This window comes from Solanum dulcamara, chromosome 10 (assembly GCF_947179165.1).
Source record: "Solanum dulcamara chromosome 10, daSolDulc1.2, whole genome shotgun sequence".
Taxonomy (NCBI): domain Eukaryota; kingdom Viridiplantae; phylum Streptophyta; class Magnoliopsida; order Solanales; family Solanaceae; genus Solanum; species Solanum dulcamara.
The window spans coordinates 20,226,163-20,248,648 of NC_077246.1; the positions used below are offsets into that span (position 1 = coordinate 20,226,163).

The 22,486-nt window shown below is 35.3% G+C and overlaps 1 protein-coding gene across 3 annotated transcripts in view; it reads left to right on the forward strand.

Moving 5' to 3' along the window:
* The first annotated feature begins 3,211 nt into the window (after positions 1–3,211).
* Positions 3,212–22,486, forward strand: part of LOC129870208 (ion channel CASTOR-like) — a 32,282-nt gene continuing 13,007 nt past the window's right edge. For 2 of the 3 annotated variants that reach the window (XM_055944874.1, XM_055944876.1), the window contains exons 1-10: positions 3,212–3,635; positions 7,553–7,624; positions 11,018–11,623; positions 12,304–12,486; positions 12,769–12,828; positions 12,910–13,113; positions 13,249–13,497; positions 14,235–14,333; positions 14,614–14,808; positions 15,022–15,114. In XM_055944874.1, the coding sequence (XP_055800849.1) occupies positions 3,240–3,635; positions 7,553–7,624; positions 11,018–11,623; positions 12,304–12,486; positions 12,769–12,828; positions 12,910–13,113; positions 13,249–13,497; positions 14,235–14,333; positions 14,614–14,808; positions 15,022–15,114 (2,157 nt within the window). In that variant the 5' untranslated portion in view covers positions 3,212–3,239. Of the gene's footprint in view, positions 3,636–7,552; positions 7,625–11,017; positions 11,624–12,303; positions 12,487–12,768; positions 12,829–12,909; positions 13,114–13,248; positions 13,498–14,234; positions 14,334–14,613; positions 14,809–15,021; positions 15,115–17,557; positions 17,677–22,486 lie in introns of all 3 variants that reach the window. The other variant, XM_055944875.1, reaches the window with a different exon arrangement.

Here is a 22,486-nt window from a genome sequence, read left to right on the forward strand (position 1 = left end):
TTTGCCACAAATCATGTAAAGTCTTTGCCACAAATCATGTAAAGTCTTTAGCTTGGACTATGGAATGACTTTGACTCAGATGGTGTAAAGTCTTTGCCACAAATCATATATAGTCTTTGTCTCAGATGGTGTAAAGTCTTTGGTTTGGACTGTGTGATGCCTTTGACTCAGACGTTGTAAAGTTTTTGCCATAAATCATATAAAGTCTTTGCCTCAGACGGTGTAAAGTCTTTAACTTGGACTATGTGATGCCTTTGACTCCAATAGAATAAAAGTTTATTGTATATGAAGTAATATTTTCATTTGCTAAAAAAAATAAAAAAATAAATGAAAATAAATAAATAAATAAATTTAAAAATATGTGTTTTACCCTTCCAAAAGTCATTATCACTGGGAGTACATATGTATAATGATGCGATGGTGTCAGTAAAAATAAAAAAATAAAAAAATAGTAATAAAAAAAACGTACCTCGTATATTGATGAACTCAAGAGGGTATGCAAAAAGGAGCATCAAAATTGTCAATGTCAATGATAAAAATAAATAAAAAGAGAGAGTCTATTTATAGACAAGTAGTGATGATGAGGGAGTCTTTATTCCAAAGTAATTATAATTACTTTTTAAGTTAGGACTCTAGTAGAATGATACAAATTTATTCTCTCCAAATCCTAATTGGTTGTGAAATTGTGAAAATTTGGGCTATCCGTATTCTAAAAGGAGCGTGTCCTTTCTGAATTCTAATTGGATTTAGAAGACAAAATAAAGGGTGGCATTTGCTAAAAGAAAAAAAACGAAAAATAAAAAAATAAAAAAATTTGTGTTTTACCCTTTCAAAAGTCGTTTACAACATCATTAGGAGTACATATGTATAATGATACGATGGTGTCAGTAAAAATAAAAAAATAAAATAATAAAAAAAAATGTACATCGTATATTGATGAACTCAAGAGGGTATGCAAAAAGGAGCATCAAAATTGTCAATGCCAATGATGAAAATAAATAAAAAGAGAGAGTCTATTTATAGACAAGTAGTGATGGTGAGGGAGTCTTTCTTCCAAAGTAATTATAATTACTTTTTGAGTTAGGACTCTAGTAGAATGATACAAATTTATTCTCTCCAAATCCTAATTGGTTGTGAAATTGTGAAAATTTGGGCTATCCGTATTCTAAAAGGAGTGTGTCCTTTCTGAATTCTAATTGGATTTAGAAGACAGAATAAAGAGTAGGCATTTGCAAAAAAAAAGAAAAACGAAAAAACGGCTCAAATAATATATATATATATATATATATATATATATATATATATATATATATATATATATATATATATATATATATATACACTCCAATTGGAGTCTCATTATTTACTCCAACTATGTCACTCCAATTGGAGGAACATATTAATTTAATATGTTCATAGTGCATATTAAATTGCACGACATACTATTATCGTTTAGTTAATACTTCAAGCCTAGTCTTCAAAAGATAAAATATCTCGACAAGACTTGAAGCAAGAGGCATTTGTAATCATTTAAAATTTATTAAATATAAATTTATAGAATGATTCAATTTATATTAAATTCAAGATATATTAATCCAAATAAATATTTTGGATTAATAAAATTGGGTCAATTATTTAAGTCCAATAAATATGGATTTAATTAAAAATCCAAATCTATTGATTTGGGCTATAAAGATGACCCCACTTTGTTAAGCCCGATATCATCTCATCCTAGAGGCCCATTTTCATGCCACGTGTCAAAGTTATGCGGCAATTCAAGTCAAATTGAATAAGCCACTAGAATTATGTCATGTGCCAAAGTTATGTGGCGATCCAAGTCAAATTAAATAAGCCACTAGAATTATGCCATGTGCCAAAGTTAGGTGACAATCCAAGTCAAATTAAATAAGCCACTAAAATCATGCCACATGTCAAAGTTATGTGGCAAACTAAGTCAAATTAAATGAGCCACTAGAATAATGCCACATGTATATGTGATATGTTCTGACCAATCAAATTAAAGCTCTTCACCAAAAAAATCTGATTGGTCAGTTCAAACCAACCAATCAAATCGCACCCTCATACCACTCCCTACAACTATAAATAGGGGTCCTCATTATTCTCAGAGGTTTTTTTTTTCAAGAACAAGAAGCAAGAAGAGAGATCGTGGATCAAAGACCGCAAATTCTCTACAAAGCTACAAAGTTTAAGTAATCAAATTCAAGTTCAAGTTCAAGATCAAGATCAAGAACGAAGAAAAATATCAAGAAGATCAAGATCAAGTTACTTGTTCATATTTACTATTTGTCATAACCATACAAGTGTTCGTGACGAATAATTCAAATCCAAATTTGAAGACGAAGATTCAAGATCAAGCTATTCAAGCCCTTGACTCTAAATCAAATTCAAGTTCAACGTGTTCCATATTATTTGAAGAATCAGAGGATTATCATAGAGATTGTAACACGCACTACATTTTGAAATCAAATATTACACTTTGTTACTCCAATTTTTTGGTCTTGATTATTTATTTTTCTCGGCTCAAAAATTTGTTGTTTACAATTTTTTTTCACTATTTGCAACTTATAGTGCTTTTCATGTAGTTTTTTTAACATCTATATTTTAAATTAAAGTATTAAATTAATCTAATCTAATTTGACTTATAAAATAAATCAATTTAACTCTTGAGAACTGAAACATGTCATGGAGCAATAGTAAATAAGCACCATATTTAAATTACGTGACTATTTTTCAAAAACTATCTAAATTATTTTTTACAAAATTTATAGTTAACCTTTTATCTTTCTCCATCTCCCGAAAAAATCATTTAAGCTAAAAAATAATGTTGCGTCGAATTCGAGTCAATCTTTCGATAATATGTAAAAGTTTCTTTATTTATTTTTAGAGTATAACAAAGATTACATGACATTAAGTTATGATAATATGTTTATAATTGTTTTAAAAATTAAATTTGGAGAGTGATATGGAATACGAGAAAACTATATTAATAGAATCAAATTGACCCTTTAATTCAATTATTAAAGATAGCGATCAATCCGTTAATTTATACTCAAAGTTTAATACGGTAACAAAGCTATCTAAACTATAATTATCTGTGTTATTAAATTTTCTGTGTGGTGGACAGGCTTGCCATCTAGTATTTAACAAAAACGCTTGCCAAAAACCAAAAAGGACTATATAATACTGTTCACGCCGCTACTTTTGTTGCAATCACCAACATGTCCTTCGACCCTGACCCGCCGTGGACGACCAACCGAGACTGGATTTTCCCTTCACAATCCTTCAACCTTCCCCGAACTCCCGCCCGGAGGTTCTCTTCGCCTTACCCTCGAACGACATCTTTTCAGACTTCTCTTTCTCCTCCTTCTTCAAATTCTACTCCTTCCGCAGTCCACCGAACTCTACGACGACGTATTAGTCACCGGCACCGGATTGTGGAAAGGGAAACTTCTGTTGATGCTGCTAGAGATGAAATTCATGGCAAGTCAAACGACGTCGCCGTCCAGTCAGAAGACTGTCCAAGTTCGGGGAACAAAACGACATCGGTTGATAAGAAATTTGCCGGTTTCTTTCGCCGGTTCACTGTTAGTCGGCAGGCGGCTTGCATTATTGCAGTAATATCTCTCTCTCTCTCTCTCTCTTTACATTGGCTAATTTTACAAAATTATCCTTGTTATTAGAAGAACATTATATCCCTGTATTATTGTAAATAGCTTAAATATATATCTCCTTATATTATTTTCGGGCTAAATATTACTTTTGCTTTAAATATACCCTCTTATTAATTTTAACGAAAAACACTTGAAAAACTCAAAATTAAGTAACTCATTCCAATTTTAAATATCTGATTTTTCTATGAATAAATAAATTTCCAAGTACTAATTTGAGTTTTTTTATTTTTTTAGAAATGACAATACAACTAGTACATGAAATTTCTAAGTACTAATTTGAGTTTTTTTTCTTACAAAATGATTTTTGAAGCATTTTCTGTCTTGTCATTTCGTAAGAAAAAACTCAAAATAATATTTAGAAATTTCATATATTAGTACTTAAAATTATGCAATGCATTTTGTATTGTCATTTGTAAGAAAAAAAATAACTCAAATTAGTACGTGAAAATTAAAATTATGCAATACATTTTGTATTGTCATTTCTAAGAAAAAAATAACTCAAATTAGTATGTGGAAATTTTATTTATTCCTAAAAAAATCAGATATTTAAAATTGAGAATTAATTATTTAATTTTGAGTTTTTCAAATGTTATTCCGTTAAAATTAACGGCAACTTTGTACCAAAGTGTAATGAGAGAAGTATATTTGAACCGAAAGTATAACAAAAAGGATATATTTGGTCCGAAAGTATAACGAGAGCTATATTTAAATTATTTCTAATAGAACAGGGGTATATTTGACCCTTTTCCGTATTAAATAATAGGGACAATGATAACAATCGTCCCTTATCTCTGACAGTAGGTTCAAACTAGTCCGTATGCTCTGAATAATTTTGATTCATTAAGTTTGTCAATGTCAAAAGTTAACACTTTAGTTTCAGTCAAATATTTACGGAACTCTCTTTGTTAGATTTGACGTGAACTATAAAAAAGAAGACTAATTGAAACTCGCAATTAGAAGTATAATTTTTGTAGTCTCTTATTTTTTATTTGTTTCTTGAGTCTAGTGTAGCTTTTCAAAGTGTATTTTCAACTATTTTTTTTCTCTCTTTTTTGTGTCTAGTGCAGTTTTTTGTGGGCATATTTTAGGATTTGGTGAGACTTTCCCAGTGTTTATGATAAAATATTTTATTACTCTTTTCGTCAAATCTAACTAGTATAAATTATCAAAGATTTCATGGAAATGTGTTAGTTTATCAAACAAAAACTGTTCAGTACATTACCCTTTACCAATTAAAAAAAATATTGTTCAGTGCATAGGAGGCAGTTTTGGACCTAATCTCAAATGTAAGGTACAATTGTTGTCATTTTTTCTTAATAGTTTCATTTTGAGCTACATGTATTGATAAGAAAATAGCCTAGTCGCTTTTGTTTAGAAAATTTGAGCAAACAAACGTAGAAGGGAGGGGGTTACAGCAAGGAAGAAGACGTAACGGCGGGGGTGTAAGAGTTTTCTTGAGACAATTGAGTTTAAGGTGACAAAAAAGAGTTGGAATTAAAATTGGTGAGAAGTTTGACCAGCCCAAGTCAAATTCTTTTTTAATTAGTGATTAAGATAATTGGGGTGTATAATGTAGTTTTTAAAACTTCTTGGCTTTCAAGAAATATCTAAATTAACCCAATTCCCAATTTTCACTTTACCTTTCTCCTCTCTAAAAAAACTGACGTTCTTTCTTAGAAATACTCTCACCTCTCTTTCACCGGCGGTTCAACTCTAGTTTTCATTGTTGCCGTCTTCATCTCCGCCTCCATCGTCTTCGTCGTCATCATCTATACCGTCAAGTTTAATTGGATTTTCAAAGGTACCACTCTTTTCTTTTCTCTCATAGTTATGGTTTTGAGGTTGTAAAGGTTAAAGTTTTATTATGAATTGTTCCAGCTGCTTTTCCTAACTTAACCAGGCTGCAATCTGTTATCAAATAGGTCTACTCTTAAAGTTGGTCAGGTTGAACTCTCTGCAGGTCATCATTCGTGAGCTTGAAGGAATCCTGAAGGAGCTTCTTTCTGATCAGGTCCCCTTCATTTAGTGTAGAAAACTCCTGTCCCCCTCCCCCCCACCTGTGTGCTAATTTGCATATTTACATTTGTGTACAAAATTTATTTAGAAGGCAGAAAATACTATCTTTAACTCAACATATTACAACAAATATATCATAATTCAGAGACTATGTTGGGCGTATAAATTCCATTAAAGCTGATTTTATTAAATAAACTGAATTTTTTTTTATCGATTAAAGTTAATAATGATCAAACAACACCAAAATAACTATATTTAACAAAAGAGTCATGATTTCTATTGCCGCTGTCAAAGAGGATACAGAGGAAGAATATTGTTTATCTTGGGATTGTTATTTCATTCTTAATATGGGATAAAAATAGTTCTACAATCTCGGAATAAATTATTTCATGATTTATGTTTCTAAGCTTGTTTTGGAAGAGATATCAGCCGCTTAATAGTGTAAAGAGAAGCAAATGTGCAACATATGTTTATGTTGGGGCAACTCTCTCCCAGATATATATATGTTGCGCATTTGCTTCCCTTTACACTATTAAGTGGTTGATATCTCTTCCGAAATAAGCGTAGAAACATAAATCACAAAATAATTTATCCTGAGATTGTAGAATTATTTTTATTCCACATTAAGAATGAAATAACAATCCCAAAATAAACAATATTCTTTCTTTGTATCATCCTCTTTGACAGTGGAAATAGAAATCATGACTCTTTTGTTAAATGTAGCTATTTTGGTGTTGTTTGATCATCGTTAACTTTAATCGATACAATTTTTTATGCCCATAAAAATGCAACAGCTTATTCTACTTTGCTCAGTTTCTTATAAAAACATTAACTTTAATGAAATTTATACGCCCAAAATGGTATATCTGTTGTAATATGTTGAGCTAAAGATGGTATTTTCTGCCTTCTAAGAAAATTTTGCACACAAATGTAAATATGCAAATTAGCACACAGGTGGAAGGGGGGGGGGGCAGAAGTTTTCTACATGAAATGAAGGACGGACCTGATCAGAAAGAAGCTCCTTCAGAATTGATTTAAGCTCACGAATGATGACCTGCAAAGAGTTCAACCTGACCAGCTTTAAGAGTAGAACTCTTTGATAACAGATTGCAGCCTGAGTAAGTTAGGAAAAAAGCTGGAACAATCCACAATGAAACTTTAACCTTTATAACCTGAAAACCCTAACTATGAGAGAAAAGAATAGAGTGGTACCTTTGAAAATCAAACTGAACTTGATCGTGTAGATGACGATGGAGACGAAGACGGCAACAATGAACACTGGAGTTGAACCGCCGGTGAAAGAGAGGTGAGCGGTGAGAGTATTTTTAAGAAAGAACGTCAGCTTTTTAGAGAGGAGAAGGGTAAATTGGGAATTGATTTATTTAGTTATTTCGTAAAAGTTTAGAAGTTTTATAAACTACATTTTACACCCCAATTATCTTAATCACTAATTAAAAAAGAACTTGACTTGAGCTGGTCAAACTTGTCAGCAATTTTAATTCCAACAGTTTTTTGTCACCTTAAGCTCAATTGTCTAGGAAACTATGTATTAAGCCTTTAAAAAAGTTTCAAAAGATTTTTTGAATTTTTTTCCGGTGCTATATTTTCAATAAACCCATAAAGAAACTGGAAAACGAAGTTCCTAGTGGTGTTTGGTTGAGAAATGTTTCCAAATTCTTTCTAAGGATCAAAAGAAATTTTGTCGAATTCCCTTTTCAGCTCTTTGTAAAAATCAGTTTTTTTTTGTAAAAACTGAAAAAAGAGTTTGACATTTCTTAAATTAAATGCCACCTTACTTACATGTTGAATATGTAAATTACGGTTTTGCTATATTTTGGTTGCAGATACTGGTGACGTGCTTTACATGTCTTGTACACAAAAACTTTTCTTTACACAATCAAGTTAATGATTTGCAGGTAACTTGCAAAGTCAATATCTATTTTTGCTTATAATTATGCATCTATGTAAGGGTTTAGCAAATACTAAGTTACATTACATTGATTACAGGACCACAAAATTATTATTTCTTAAGGTTAAAATGTTACAATGATCATATTGGTTCCCTTTGTCTCACTTTATACATCATTGTTATTATTTGAAAAGCTAAAAAATGTTTTTCTTTGACTCCAATCTTCTTAAACATCCTGTATGCATTAAATTTGTTTTGTACTACTGCTGCTTATAAAATTTCTTGATATGAATCTTATTTGTCAAAAATCAAGGGCCTATTGACTAAAATCAACTATTACTAGATATTTGACCTTACACTTCAAACCCTATCACTATTTTTAAGGAGGAAGGAGGACTCAGTTATTTGATTGTTGGGATAGCTCATGGAAGGAAAGATCATGTGAGAATTGAACCTTGCACCTTCGGGGTGCAAAGTTCAGCGCACAATTTTCCAGTTTCCACTTCATGCATATGATTTTACTTAAAAGCTTAGATGACATTTAATATTTTTAATATAACGTAAATTTATAAAGGCAGAATAGCCTGGGAGACCCTTGTACTTGTTCCGTTTTAACATCATGGTCCCTCTACTTCGCGGAGTTTATTCCAAACCCCTCAACTTCATAAATACTAACCTTTTATACACCTATTACCCCGTGTGTCGCTTACTTACCCTGAAATGGAGGAAACATCAGCTCCACCTCAGATAAATAATGCCCATATCATCATTTATTTACACAAAAATAGTATTTTAAAACAGTTCCAAATTTATCTATTCTTCTCAAAACTAATCTCCTCATGTATGTCTTCCTATTGAACATATGATTATGTGTCCTCAAGAGAAGAAAAGAATTTTACTGACAATTTCAACCCTTATTTGATCATATCCTTGGTTCAAATTGGCCAGAAAATCATGGACCTTCTCCTTTTCAACTAGTTGTTGGAAGAGAGCTGTATCATCGGTACACTTTGCTTGGAGATCCTAATAGTAGTCAATTTCCTGCCATAGCCCACTTAGCTCGGAATAATAGTCAGTGATAGTCAACTCACCTTGCTTGGTGGCATGAATTTTGTTTCAAATCTCAAAGATCTGGGCATTATTCTCCTTGCTAGAGTAAGTGCTCTTTTCAGCAGTATCGGGCAATAAATATTGCTTAGGGATCAGAGGGTGCATAGAGTTCAGAGGCCATGTCATCACAAGGGAATTTTCAAAATTCCATTGCTACAGCTAGAGTCGGTCACAACTAGTGCTTTAGTCGGTCACAACAAGTGCTTTCTTTTCTCTAGTGGTATTTCCAATTAATTTTCTAGATTTAATAAAGAGCAAGCAAGACCTTGACCAAGCAAGAAAAGTACCAGCCCCACCTAGGTTCACAACACTGATTTATGAAAGAGGACTTCACGCTGCTCCTTTCATATCCCATAGTGTAGACAATTAATAATCCAAAAAATTTGGAATCTGAAAAAAGTACCAAACTTGAACCTACTACCGGAAGAGTGGTCAGAGATAACACAGAAGCCTATTTGCAATAAGTTGTGTAAAATTTGGAACAGCGGCTGACGGAATAGAAATTGCAAGAGAAGGGTCGGAACAAGCTTGTGATCCTAGATCTGGAAAAAGATTCTGGAAAAATTCGTTGGAAACAGTAGATTTTGTCGGAAAGTAGCTACCATGTCGGAACACTAATTCCAGTGACTGGAAAGTCAAAACTGGTAGGAATAGGCTCAGAATGTTCTAGCGTCCTCAACGGAGAATTTTTTTTTTTGAAAAAAGTTGTCGAAAAAGGCTCTTGCGCATGCATTAGCAGCTGCGGAACTCTAATAAATATCTCACAATTAATTCCTAAGACAAAATTGACTTTTTTCCTTTTTTTTAACTGCATTTTATTTGAGATGGAGTAACCATTTGTGAGTCCACGTTCATGGTTTTTTCTTTTTCTTATCAACAGAGGACATTTTTGAGCTACTTGGCTAACAGTGATGACACTTTAGGACAAAATGAATTGAAGGACGAAGTTGTCCCATTTCGAATAGTTTAGGGGTAAAGTTGGCCCTTTCCCTAAAATTAAATAGTACCAGGAAGGGACTAAATATGTTTAAAAGTTCCTGATGCACTCATGCTAAGCCTGCAAGGACACCATTAGTTCTAGGATATCGTCAAAGTCATTTGCTATATTCCTTTTACTCCAAATATGTGAACTTTTTAACTACATTAATCTTTACATAAGAGATTCTCCTAGTTATTTATATTGGGCAACCCAAAGATACTCTTAACATAGTGTGATATTGTCCGCTTTGGGTCAAGCCCGCACGCTTTTTCCCAAAGGCCTCACACCATTAAGATTATGCCTACACCTTATATGTAGCTTCCTTTTATTTACAACTATCAATATGAGACTTTGTTCATGCAACCAACAATCTCCCCCTCAAATTAAGTTCCACATTGCCCATCAGCTAATAGGTTTATCCAGAAATTAACTATGTGGCACTCACATCATCCAACTATTTATGGCCACCAAAGCACATAGGCTTCTTTTTGTGTGTGTACGTCTCCAAGCTACAAGTAAGGTAGTAAACCGGTCCGCAGACCCGGAAAAGGCAATAAGTCGAGCCCCACTCCTCCAACTACATATTCGTCTAGCTGAACCATTCTAATACCAGTTATTGGGCTAAAACATTCCAAAGATACTCTTAACATCATGTGATATTGTCCGCTTGGGCCAAGCCAGTACGGTTTCCTTCGGAAGCCTCACACTCCCATCACTTTATATGTAGCTTCCTTCTCTTTTCAACTACCAATGTGGGACTTTGGACGCACCCAACACTTTGTACTCAAATGGTCCATAGTATACACAATGGTATTGTTGTCCATGCTTGTCTGCACATGTTCTCTATCTTCTCCTCGTCGGACTCCATATAAGTTTAGCAGTATATTCCATATTTGACACCCAACTTTGCGACGAAGTAAAAGATGACTGACTTATTAAGTTGCTTCCTTGCATATGCCACATCTGTTTCATACTCTGTAGCTTCTTCTTTGTAAGTTATTTTGTGTCAAACAAGACTCTTGAACTAGATACTTTAGGTGAATCTCTTATTTTCCAGATCATCTTCCAAGGCCAACTCAGGTAATGTCCATGAAAAGGGACGACCGTATTAATATATAGCCTTCATCTTCTTCAGTTATTAGTTGACTTAAGTGTGTTTAACATTACTTCCTCATAACTTTTCTCATGTATAATCATATTGATACAACTTGGGCTTTTGACAAGTGGAATTTGACTAACATGAATGCAAGATATTACTAGATTTGTCCCCTAACTGTTTACTTGTTTCTTCTTTCCTTCCTGTTATATCAGGATGAGCTTTCAAAGCTCAGTATCAGGCTGAGACGCTGCAACATTTCAGATTCTATTGACATTATTGACTCGATGTCAGAACATAATGTTTCCGGTGCAAGTTTGAAAAATACAGCATTGATTCTCTCATTCATGATGTTCTCCCTTCCTCTTGTTTTTGTTAAATATATGGAATATATCTCCTATATCAGAAGACCGTCGGACAGTACCACAGAGGAATTATCTCTGAACAAGCAGCTAGCGTATCGGGTAGATGTATTCTTATCATTTCATCCTTATGCTAAACCACTGACCTTGTTAGTTGCCACTCTGCTCCTTATTTGTCTAGGTGGCTTAGCACTTTTTGGCGTGACCGATGATAGCCTAGCAGATTGCCTTTGGTTATCATGGACATATGTTGCAGATTCAGGAAACCATACTAATACTGAAGGCATTGGTCCACGTCTAGTGTCAGTTTCTGTTAGCTTCGGTGGAATGCTGATATTTGCCATGATGCTCGGACTAGTTTCTGATGCAATCTCTGAGAAATTTGACTCACTCAGGAAGGGAAGAAGTGAAGTAGTTGAGCAGAACCACACACTTATACTTGGTTGGAGTGATAAACTGGTGGGTCCTTGTAATTAGCTAGAGTCTGTTTTTTGACAAGCTCATATGTTTAAATGATCTGCGTTCGTTTTCCTTTCTCTGGATAACTTCCCCCAAACTGCTGACTAATGTTAGAACCAGATCTGAATCGCAATCCCGAGTATGGTATTTCTTATTTTTGCATTGCTCAGAAGCCCTCTCTAATTTTACTTAAGATTTCCCCTATCATTACTCCAAGAAAATGAGAGAAGCTCCAAATCTTTGGTTCTTCTTTTTCTTTCTATAATTTTCAATTGAGTGTAGCAGAATCAGAAGAACTACATTAATTTTATTGCTTATTTGTCTTCCAAGTAGATTGATGCTATCTTTTAATTGTTCTAAGTCCTTTCCCAATTATTTACCATGCTCCATGAAATAACGAGATTGACCAGGACAACAATCTTCATTATATAAGGAATTGGAACACAAATGAGAACAATCATTGTACTTAGATTACTTGACCTTGCAAAACACTTGCATACTTTTTTTGAAAACGGTAAAGTTTGCAAAAAAAGCCACATACACTTAAATATATAGAATGCAGCTGAGTCTTACTGGTATTTGCTGGAGCTTTCTTAGTATAACTCTGTATTTTTGGACAACTTAAAGTGACTCGGAAGACGTAGTGGACTTATTCACTAAGAGTACATCTGTATACCCAGGGATCATTATTGAATCAACTTGCGATAGCTAATGAGAGTTTGGGGGGAGGAACTGTTGTAGTCATGGCTGAGCGAGATAAAGAAGAGATGGAACTTGATATTGCTAAAATGGAGTTTGATTTTAGAGGAACTTCTGTCATATGCAGAAGTGGAAGCCCCTTGATTTTGGCAGACCTGAAAAAGGTATGCATTATTTTTTGCTTTGAAGCATTAATTATGTCTTCCAAGACCTTTCTTTCCTTTTCTTACCTTGGTATTGAATGCCATTTTCTTTTTAAAGGTCTGATTCTATCATGCAATGCTTTATCGTGAAATTTTGCTAGTGTTTCTCTTTTCTGATTTTAAACAGCTTCTCATCAAGAGGCCATTTCTTGTCTCATGTTGATTGTTTAATAAAGGCTTCTGAAGTTGTCCAGAATTTGCAAGTTAAATATCTTTTGAGCTCACTGGGTAAATTTGTAGTAGGTGTCTGTCTCCAAGGCTCGTGCAATAGTTGTCCTTGCTGAAGATGGTAATGCTGACCAGGTCAGAGCAATAGACATTTTGAAGCAACTCATTTTTCATGATTCAAAACTGAGTAGTTAATAAACAAAAAATTTAATGTAGAGTGATGCCCGTGCTCTGAGGACAGTTTTAAGCCTTACGGGAGTAAAGGAAGGACTTCGGGGCCACCTAGTGGTTGAACTTGGTGATCTTGATAATGAGGTCCTTGTGAAACTTGTTGGTGGAGATCTTGTTGAAACTGTGGTAGCTCATGATGTAATTGGTCGCTTAATGATTCAATGTGCTCGACAGCCAGGTCTTGCGCAGGTCAACTCTTAGCTGTGGTCAACTTTGTATGGTGACTAATGTTTAATTTTATCCTAGATACTACATTGAGTAGAAGAAGGAAGCATATCAATGTCATGAATCTAATTTATTTCACCGTGGACTTGGCAATGGCAGATATGGGAAGACATCCTTGGATTTGAGAATTGTGAGTTCTACATCAAGAAATGGCCACAGTTGCATAGCATGCAATTTGAAGAAGTCCTAATCAGCTTTCCTGATGCTATTCCTTGTGGAATCAAGGTGGCATCATCAGGTGGAAAAATAATACTGAATCCCGATGATTCATATGTGTTGCAAGCAGGGGATGAGGTTCTTGTTATTGCTGAGGATGATGACTCATATGCTCCAGCAGCACTGCCTATGGTGCTTCCTCTTTTTCTAAGATAGATACCTTCTCTTGTTTCTCTGCTTGAAAAAGTAGTCAACCCAATTCACATATTATAACTATGATGAAAAAGTGTATACATCACAAAGTTAAAATATTCTTTAAAGTATATTCATCAATAAGATAAATGGGTTAACTTTGGTGTAGATTCAGATTTGGATAAATTCCGAGAACCTTTTTCCTTGACTTTTATTTAGAGAGGATGAACTGCATTATATATTTATTATGATCAACAGAATATAGGTTATGAAATTGAAACAGATATAAATGAGATTGTAAATTTTCATACTGCAGAGATAATTAAGCTTTGATATTTGCAAGCAAAAATTATTAATGCCAACCATTCAAAGGACACGAAAAAGCTTTTATTAGATTCATGATAATCATTAAAAGTCTTACTTAATAAATGGAGTGGAAAAAACTCAATGACCTTCAACGTTTAGTGGATCACATGAAGGAAATCCTCTTCTGCTTCGCAACTGAGGGATTCCAGGCATGAAATTCAAGCAAGCAGAACTTGGCATGAATAGACTTTCTAAGGTGTAATTAATTTGGTTATTCAGGTCAGAGAAGCATCTTTGATGCACATTGTCCGACCAACAAGAAAGCCACAGAAGATTCTACTAACTGGATGGAGACGAGACATTGATGATATGATTGTGGTGAGTTTAAATCAAAGCTCCTAATTCCTTTTCATTTTACCTGAATGCTGCAGGTTCAGAGAGGAAACTTGCCAAAGAACTTAATTATCCCAAAGACTACAGAGCGGATTCTTTTTTGTGGTTGGCGACGAGATATGGAGGATATGATACTGGTAATCTTAAGAGGAGCCAACTGTATGCTTTCCTTATTCATGCAAGCTTTTCTCTATAAACTATGGGGGTAGAGATTTCTTGCTTGTTTTCCGTATCTACCCACCGCCTGTCAGCCTGTATATACACTTCCAAGTTTTCTGATTTCTGAATGTTTTCTCATTCCATCTCTTAGTTCCAGAGAATGATGAGAGAAGCCCAGAAAGAACAAAGTATTTAAGATCTGAACAATTTTTGAAAATGATGCTCTGTAACTCCAACAAATTCAGCTACTCATTCTAGGTATTGGATGCCTTCTTAGCACATGGTTCAGAGTTGTGGATGTTCAATGAAGTCTCTGAGAAGGAAAGAGAAAAGAAGCTAACAGATGGTGGCCTGGATATTAGCCGGCTTGCAAACATAATACTGGTAAACCGTGAGGGTAATGCTGTTATACGACGCCATCTAGAAAGTCTTCCGTTGGAATCATTTGACTCGGTAAGTAAGATTCACAAATATGTAAAAAGATGCACTTTAGGTAATATGAAGTGATTGTGTTCTGATGCTAACGATGCTCAGATAGATTGGATCCATTATTCTCTTCTGCTGGAGTGGGTGGAGGGAATAACATGGGTTTTCTAAGGTGTTCCTGTTCATATTGTGTCTTTTATAACTTGTATCACTGTTCTGATTATTTTTTTTCATGTACAGATCTTAATTTTGGCAGATGAATCAGTGGAAGATTCTGCAATTCAGGCTGATTCCAGATCACTTGCCACATTACTGTTAATACGTGACATTCAGGTACTTTGTAGAAGGCATATTTTATATCTTATTTTATGCCACATTTATGACAATTTGTGCCCCATTATGTCTATTAATGTCTCATGTTGTTTAGTTATGCTGTCCTTCTAAAAAGTTTTATAAGGTAAATAATTTTATTGATAATGAGAAAATCCCATATACAAGCAGTATACCAAAAAATATAGAATATATAACATATAATCGTAGCAAACAACATCTAATCTTCTATACACTGAAACCCCTTGGGTGCACCAAAAAGAAACTAGGAATGAGGGGCTATTATTCAAGTGTGCAAAGTCCTTCTCTGTCCCATCAAAAGCTCTCATATTCTTTCCACAGGATGCACATGACTGTTAGTGAGGCAACATTCCAAGCTCTTCGAATTCTTTTTCTTCTAAAAGTTCAGCTGGAGAGTGCTTCCTTCACTATGCCCTGCATTGCCCATTGCATGCCCAGCCATCTCAAAATCTCACACCACAAGTGGAGTTGTTACTGGACAATTCAGATGAGGTGGTTCACTGTGTTGCTAGGATACAGATGTCAGAGAGGCGTTGCAATTTTGGGTATTGTAGGTGTATAAAGGTTGAGGAGGTTAAAGGTGCTATTTGAAGGATGCACAGGGAAAAAGAAATCAGGCCAGATGAGATCCAGATGGAATTTTGGAAGACTGTAGGCAGGGTAGGTATGGAATGGTTGACTAGATTGATTAATGTTGGTTTTAAGACTGCAAAAATGCTTGAGGAGTGGAGGTGGAGTACAATGATTTTGTTGTACATGAACAAGGGTGACATTCACAGTTGCAACAACTATAGTGTATCAAGAGTTAAGCCATACTATGAAAGTTTGTGAGAGGGTGGTGGAGATGAGGGTGAAGAGGGGCATGTATATTTTTAAGAACCAGTTCGGATTCAATGGCGGGGCGCTCGACTATAAAAGCCACCTATCTTGTTAGGAGACTGGTGAAGCAGTATAGGGAGAGAAAGAACCTACACATGGTGTTCATTGACCTAGAAAAAACTTACAACAAAGTCCCAAGAAAAGTTTTATAGAGATGCTTGGAGGCTAGAGGAGTACTTGAGGCGTATACTAGGACGATCAAGGACATGTTCAATGGAGCCAAGATCCGGGTAAGGACATTAGGAGGTGACACTGAGCACTTCTCAATTGTGATGAGCTGCACCAGAATTCAACTCTTAGCCTATCCTTATTTGCCTTATTGATAGATGAATTGACATGGAGAATCAAACGTGAGGTGTCATAGAGTATGTTAATTGCGGATGACATAATTCTGATTGACGAGACTCATGGCGTAGTTAACGCTAAGATGGAAGTTTGGAGACAGTCTCTGGAGTGCAAAGGGCTTCAGATGACGGAGGATCAAGACAAACTACGTAGAGTGCTAGTTCAGTGACGACGTGGACGTGAATGTTGATGCACATGTCATCCGAAAGAAAGGATGTTTCAAGTATATTGGGTCTATTATCCAAGGAAATGGGGAGATTGACTATGATGTCACACATCATATTGGTGCAGAGTGGATGAAATGGAGGATCGCATCTGGAGTTTCGTGTGATAAGAAGGTGCCACCAAAATTATAGGCAACTTCTATAGAGTGGTGGTTAGACTAATTATGTTGTATGTTACAGAGTGTTGGTCAGTCAAGAACTTTCACGTTCAAAAAATAAAAATTGCAGAGATGAGGATGCCGTGGTTGATTTCTAGGCATATAGGAGAGATAAAATTAGAAATAAAAATATTTGGGACAAGGTAGGAGTGGCCTCAGTCGAGGGCAAGATGCAGGTAGCAAGATTGAGATGATTCGGACATGTGAAGAGGAGATGCACGAATGCCCAGTGTGGAGGTGTGAGAAGTTGGCTATGGATGATTTTAGGAGATGTAGAGATAGAGGTAAACCGAAGAAGTGTTGGGGAGTTGATTAGATAAGATATGACATGGCTGCACTTTACCAAGGATATGACCTTAGATAGTAGGTTGTGGAGGATACAAAGTAAGAAAGAAGGTTAGTAGGTAGTAGATTGTTGTCTTGTTTATTCTTCCATACTAGTAGCCGTAGTATTTCTCCTATAGTTTCTTGTCCTTTGATTTTTGTCACTATTAATTGTTCTACTTCGATTATCGCACTATTTTGATGTAGTTAATGTACTTTTTTCAGAATGCTTTGCCATGTTTTGTTTAGTACTAGTTTTTCGGCACGTGTATGCCAAATCATATGGTATACGATTTGTAAAATAGTATTAATATTGTTAAAATAAGATCAAAATACTATAAGAAGTTAAAACTTACCATATGTTTTCTCCAATATACGAGGTTTATCATGAATCATCAATAATGTGTGAGCATCTTGTATAGGATAAGATTGCTTTTATTTTCTATAGAAATGTAATGCTCAAAAACCCAAAGGGCTTGATGAAATTGCTTCTAGTCAGCCGAAGTGCTTGATGGATGTTATGGAACTTTTGAAACTTGGAGAGAATGGAAAATGCCATCAACCAACTACACTGCTTCAACCGACGCTGATGCAATGATGCGCAAGAGATTTTTGTAAGTGGGTAATATGTCGATTGGAATTTAAGCCAACTGATTTTACTCATATGTAATTTTAAAATGATGAAAGATGATAGTGAAAGGAGCATTAATATTCCCCTCATTCGAGATATCAACAACACCTATTGTTCACTTTCATGAAAAAGAATTGTGAAATTATGGACAATGGTGTGCTCTAACATGAAATTACAACCTTGTATTTCTGAACGAACAAAAAGTAATAATCAAACCACAATCTTTTTCCTCCTCTTCAGGATATTACTAGGGGTTGGTCAATTGTCTAATATAGTTCAGACCTCTTGTTAAAAATTGATTAAACATCTTCTTGCTCTTCTGTGAATTTCGGAAAGATGGGAATAGTGGTGACGTTTGGTTTTGGACACCTTGGATACTGTATAGATGTCGGTTTTAATTTTGTTAGTAAGCACTTAAAAAAAATTACAAGTTGAATATTTAGTTATTTAAAAGGGTATGTAGGTAATTTAACATTTTAAGTTAGGGGTTCCTGCTTTTAATATAATACAAATTTTGCCATTATTTCTTCACTTTCGTTATTTCTTTTTCGATATGCTTTCCCTCAACCTGTCTATCTACCAAAAACAATTTCTCTATCTCCCAAGATAGGGGTAAGACTGCATACACTGTACCCTCTCCAGACACCACTTGTGAGATAACACTGGGTATGTTGTTGTTGTTGTTAGAGAAAATACGTTAAATCCCCCTGAACTTGGCAACAAAACTTACTTTAGCACTTCAATAATACAAGCATTTAAATACCCTTTAACAACTTTCAAGTGAATTAAATATCACCTTATCTTCATAGTGCCAACTTCATGGTTGGAAGGTGATATACACGTGCACCACATAAGCGCCATCTCAGCGACACATCGACAACACGTCAGATAATGAACAAATTTAATTTCCATTTCTTTTCTTATTCCACGTCATTTTCTGTTCTTATTTTCACTGTTCATTCTTCTTCATTGTTCATCTTCTTCATTGTCTAAGTACAATACAAAGTAAAAATCACCCTTGTTCTCTTTATCCAGATCTTTGCAAAATAATGTTTTTTTTACATTTCTTCTCACCCAAGGACAGAAAGAATTGGCTGAGAGAGACAGAACAATAGAGCACAAAAATCGAAGAAAAGAAGAAGACAGATCAAGAAAATAGCTTTTTCTTCTTCATCTTCTTTTCTGTTGCTTCATTTCAAGCTTTCCATTTCTCAGGTTGAAAACCCATATTTGTAGATTCTCTTCAATGTTTTATTTGGTACCCACAAAGATTTTCCCCAAATGTTGTTCCCACCTAAGTTGCGCGGACTCTTCACTTTCGATGCCGCACCCGTGTCGGATTCTCCAAAAATACACTACTTTTGGAGAATTCGACATGCACCCATTGACATTTTTGAAGAGTGTGAACAATATAGGTTCCCACAACTCAAAGACACGAACTTGTTTTAATTGTTACTCTCAAATGGCGAATTTCATTATGGATAAATACATTGTTCCCACTTTCTTAATTTTTTTTATTGGGGTTTCTATTACAAGAACAAAAACAAATACCTTAAATCTGGCAAAAAATCTAACACCCACAAGAAAAAAAAATCTAACGTCTACACATATATAAAAAGAAGGAAAATAAAAGAGAAAGAATGAAAGAGAGCCAAGGAAAAGGGACGTTTTGTCCATAGTCACTGGCATGGTGAAATTTTTTTCCAAGATCGGATGGTTTCATGGTGGCTGGTTATTTTCAAAGTTTTTTAGCAGTGACAAAGGAGCAGGAGGGAGGTCCGTCGTGGTTGAGCTTCATTTGTTGGTTCGTGATCGCCATCAATGTTTTTCAGATGGGGAAGGTCTAGCCGGCGATGGGAACAAAAAGGAGACGAAATAAGTCTGGAAAGAAGATAAAGGGGGGCCCACTTACTTTTCCTCTTTAATTTTTTGCTATTTATGCACAAAGAATCTTTTTTATTTGTCACGTCAGCAATTAAGGTGATATTTAATTCACTTGAAAGTTGTTTAGGAGGTATTTAAATGCACGTGAAGTTACAGTGCTAAAGTAAGTTTTGTTGCCAAATTCAGAGGGGATTTGCTCTTGTTGTTTCTATTGTTAGTGACTCTTTGGTTCGGACATCCCACATGGCTTGTTTAAGACCACAAGATTTAAAGCTCATTTTGGTACATTATACACACACATATATATATATATATGTATATATTGAGAAAGTAACTTTGTATTCACAAAAAATCATCATCAAAAGGATGATGAGGTGGGGCACTTACAACCCACAATGGGTGGGAAATATCCTTTACAAAAACTAAAGCTTTACAATTTGCCTATGAAATCTACTAGAGTAACTACTGCCCCCCACCATATTCTGTTTACACCCAAAAAAAAGGCTAAGGCATTTCATTGTGATCTTCTGTGCGTTACAACGTTTGCCTTCGAAGCATCTGGTATTTCTTTCCTTCCATAAGGTCCGCCAGATACAAATTGGAATGCTCATCCACCAATCTTCGGTCAGCCCTCTTCTTCCAATTCCTTTCCAACTGTTGAGTAGCTCCAGGGTAGTTTTAGGCATTATCCAGCTTACTCCCAGAATACATAAGAACATGTTCCACAGATTTGCAGCTGTTTTGCAGTGTAGAAACAAATGACTATTTGCCTCTTTCCTGGTCACACCTAAAACACTTTGAGCAAATCTGTAAACCTCTTCTTTGTAACACCTCATGAGTTAGACAAGTTCTTCTGATCACAAGCCAAGTAAAAAAGGAAACTTTCAGTGGGCTTTTGACTTTCCAAATTAACTTCCAGGGCCATATAACTGTCAAAGATTGCCTATTATTCATCTTCCAGTCGCAAGATTTTACTGTAAAAAATCCTCTACTATGGAGACTCCAAACTGGTTTGTCTGGCCCCACAAAGATACCTGAAAAAGAGTTTAAAACCTGAAGCAGGCCTACTACTCTATCAATTTCCCAGTCATTCAAAGCTCTTCTAAGAATCAGGTTCCACACTTGTTGGCTTCAAACCTGAGAAACAATGGCTTTTTTTTGAAGGCTAATTATGTATAGTTGAGGGAAAGAGCTTCTTAGAGTATCGTCACCTATTCAGAGCTCATTCCAGAAATCAATCTTCACTCCGTCTCCCATTCTGAATGAAATATTGATGTTGAACTGAGTCCACAATCTTCTGATGGCTTTCCATACACTACATCCAAAAGTACCCAAAGCTTCCTCAGTTGTCCACCGGTTGAGCAGCCTATATTTTTCTGTGATGAACCTTCTCCACAGAGCCATATCTTCTATGCAAAATTTCATAACCATTTTTGTAGTAGGTATGCATTCTGTTTGCTGAGATTCTTTATAATTGGGCCCCCTTGTTTTTTGTTGTGTGTTAGGATATCCCACTTCACCAGGTTGTACCCTCTTTTCTCCCTTGTTTCCTTGCCAGATAAAAGATCTTCTCAGTTGATTGATTCTCTTTTCAATGCTTTTAGGTTTTGGAAATAGACTCATCATATATTTGGGAAGGCCATGTCAACCTCCCTCCAAGGGATAAAAATTGACTCTTCCATCTTGCAAGCTTCTTTTTACATCTTTCCAACACTTCATTCCAGACTTCCAACTCTTTGTTCTTAGCTCCCAGTGGCATTCCAAGGTATTTTGTAGGTAGGGAAGCTACTTGGCAACCAAGAATCTCAGCTAAGGATTGCATATTGTCAACTTGATTGACAGGATAGAGGGAACTCTTATTCCAGTTAACAAGTAATCCAGAAATGCCTTAGAAAATGGTGAGAATTGCCCTTAGGTGCCTGATCTGAATCTCCTCTCTTCACAAAGAACTAATGAGTCATCCGCATACAGGAGGTGTGTAACCTCCAAAGCATCTCCCCTGACGGTCTGATCACTGAAACCCTTCACCCTATAGTCCACCAGCTCATTGGCCAACATTAGCTGCATCTAAAATCTGCCTTCCTTTCAAAAAGGCCATTTGGTGTTCATCTACCAATTTTTTTTATTTTTTTTTTGTTGAGAAGGTAACATTTAGTGTTCATCTATCAATTTCCCTATGACTGTTTTCAACCTTTCAGAGTTAAGTTTAGAGATGATTTTGTACACTCCTATCAAGCTAATAGGTCTGAAATCTTTTAGTTCTTCTGCTCCTGTCTTCTTTGAAATTAGAGCTATGAAGGTGGCATTAAAAGATTTTTCAAAGAACTCATTATGATGAAAGTTATGGACAGTCTACATCAGGTCTTTTCTCAATATTTCCCAACATGTTTTGAAGAAATTCATGGTAAAACCATCCGGGCCTGAAGCTTTATCTCTATCACATTGCTTAACAATTTTTAGTACTTCTGCTTCTGTAAAAGGCCTCTCCAACCACTCTTGTTCCTCTCGGGAAAATCTTGGACAGTCCAAAAGCTCAAAAGAAGGTCTCCATATCTCTGATTCTGTATATAGATCTTTGTAAAAGTCTATCATGGTCACCTTAATCTTTGCAAGGTCCTGAACTGCCTCCCCCCTTACCACCAACCTATCAATAGTATTGTGTCTTCTGTGAGCTGTTGCTATTTGTTGGAAAAATTTAGTACTGTTATCTCCTTGTTTCAACCAAAAAACTCTTGATTTCTGCCTCCAACTAGCCGCCTCATTTTTGCCCAGTACCTCCAATTCCACTTATATTGTTGCTCTTACCATCGTTTCATCTTCAGTGAGGTCCCTGTTATCTTGAGTTCTATCAAATATCAGCCAGCTCCTCTAACAAGTTGTTCCTCTTATTGGTGAACTCATAGAAAGTT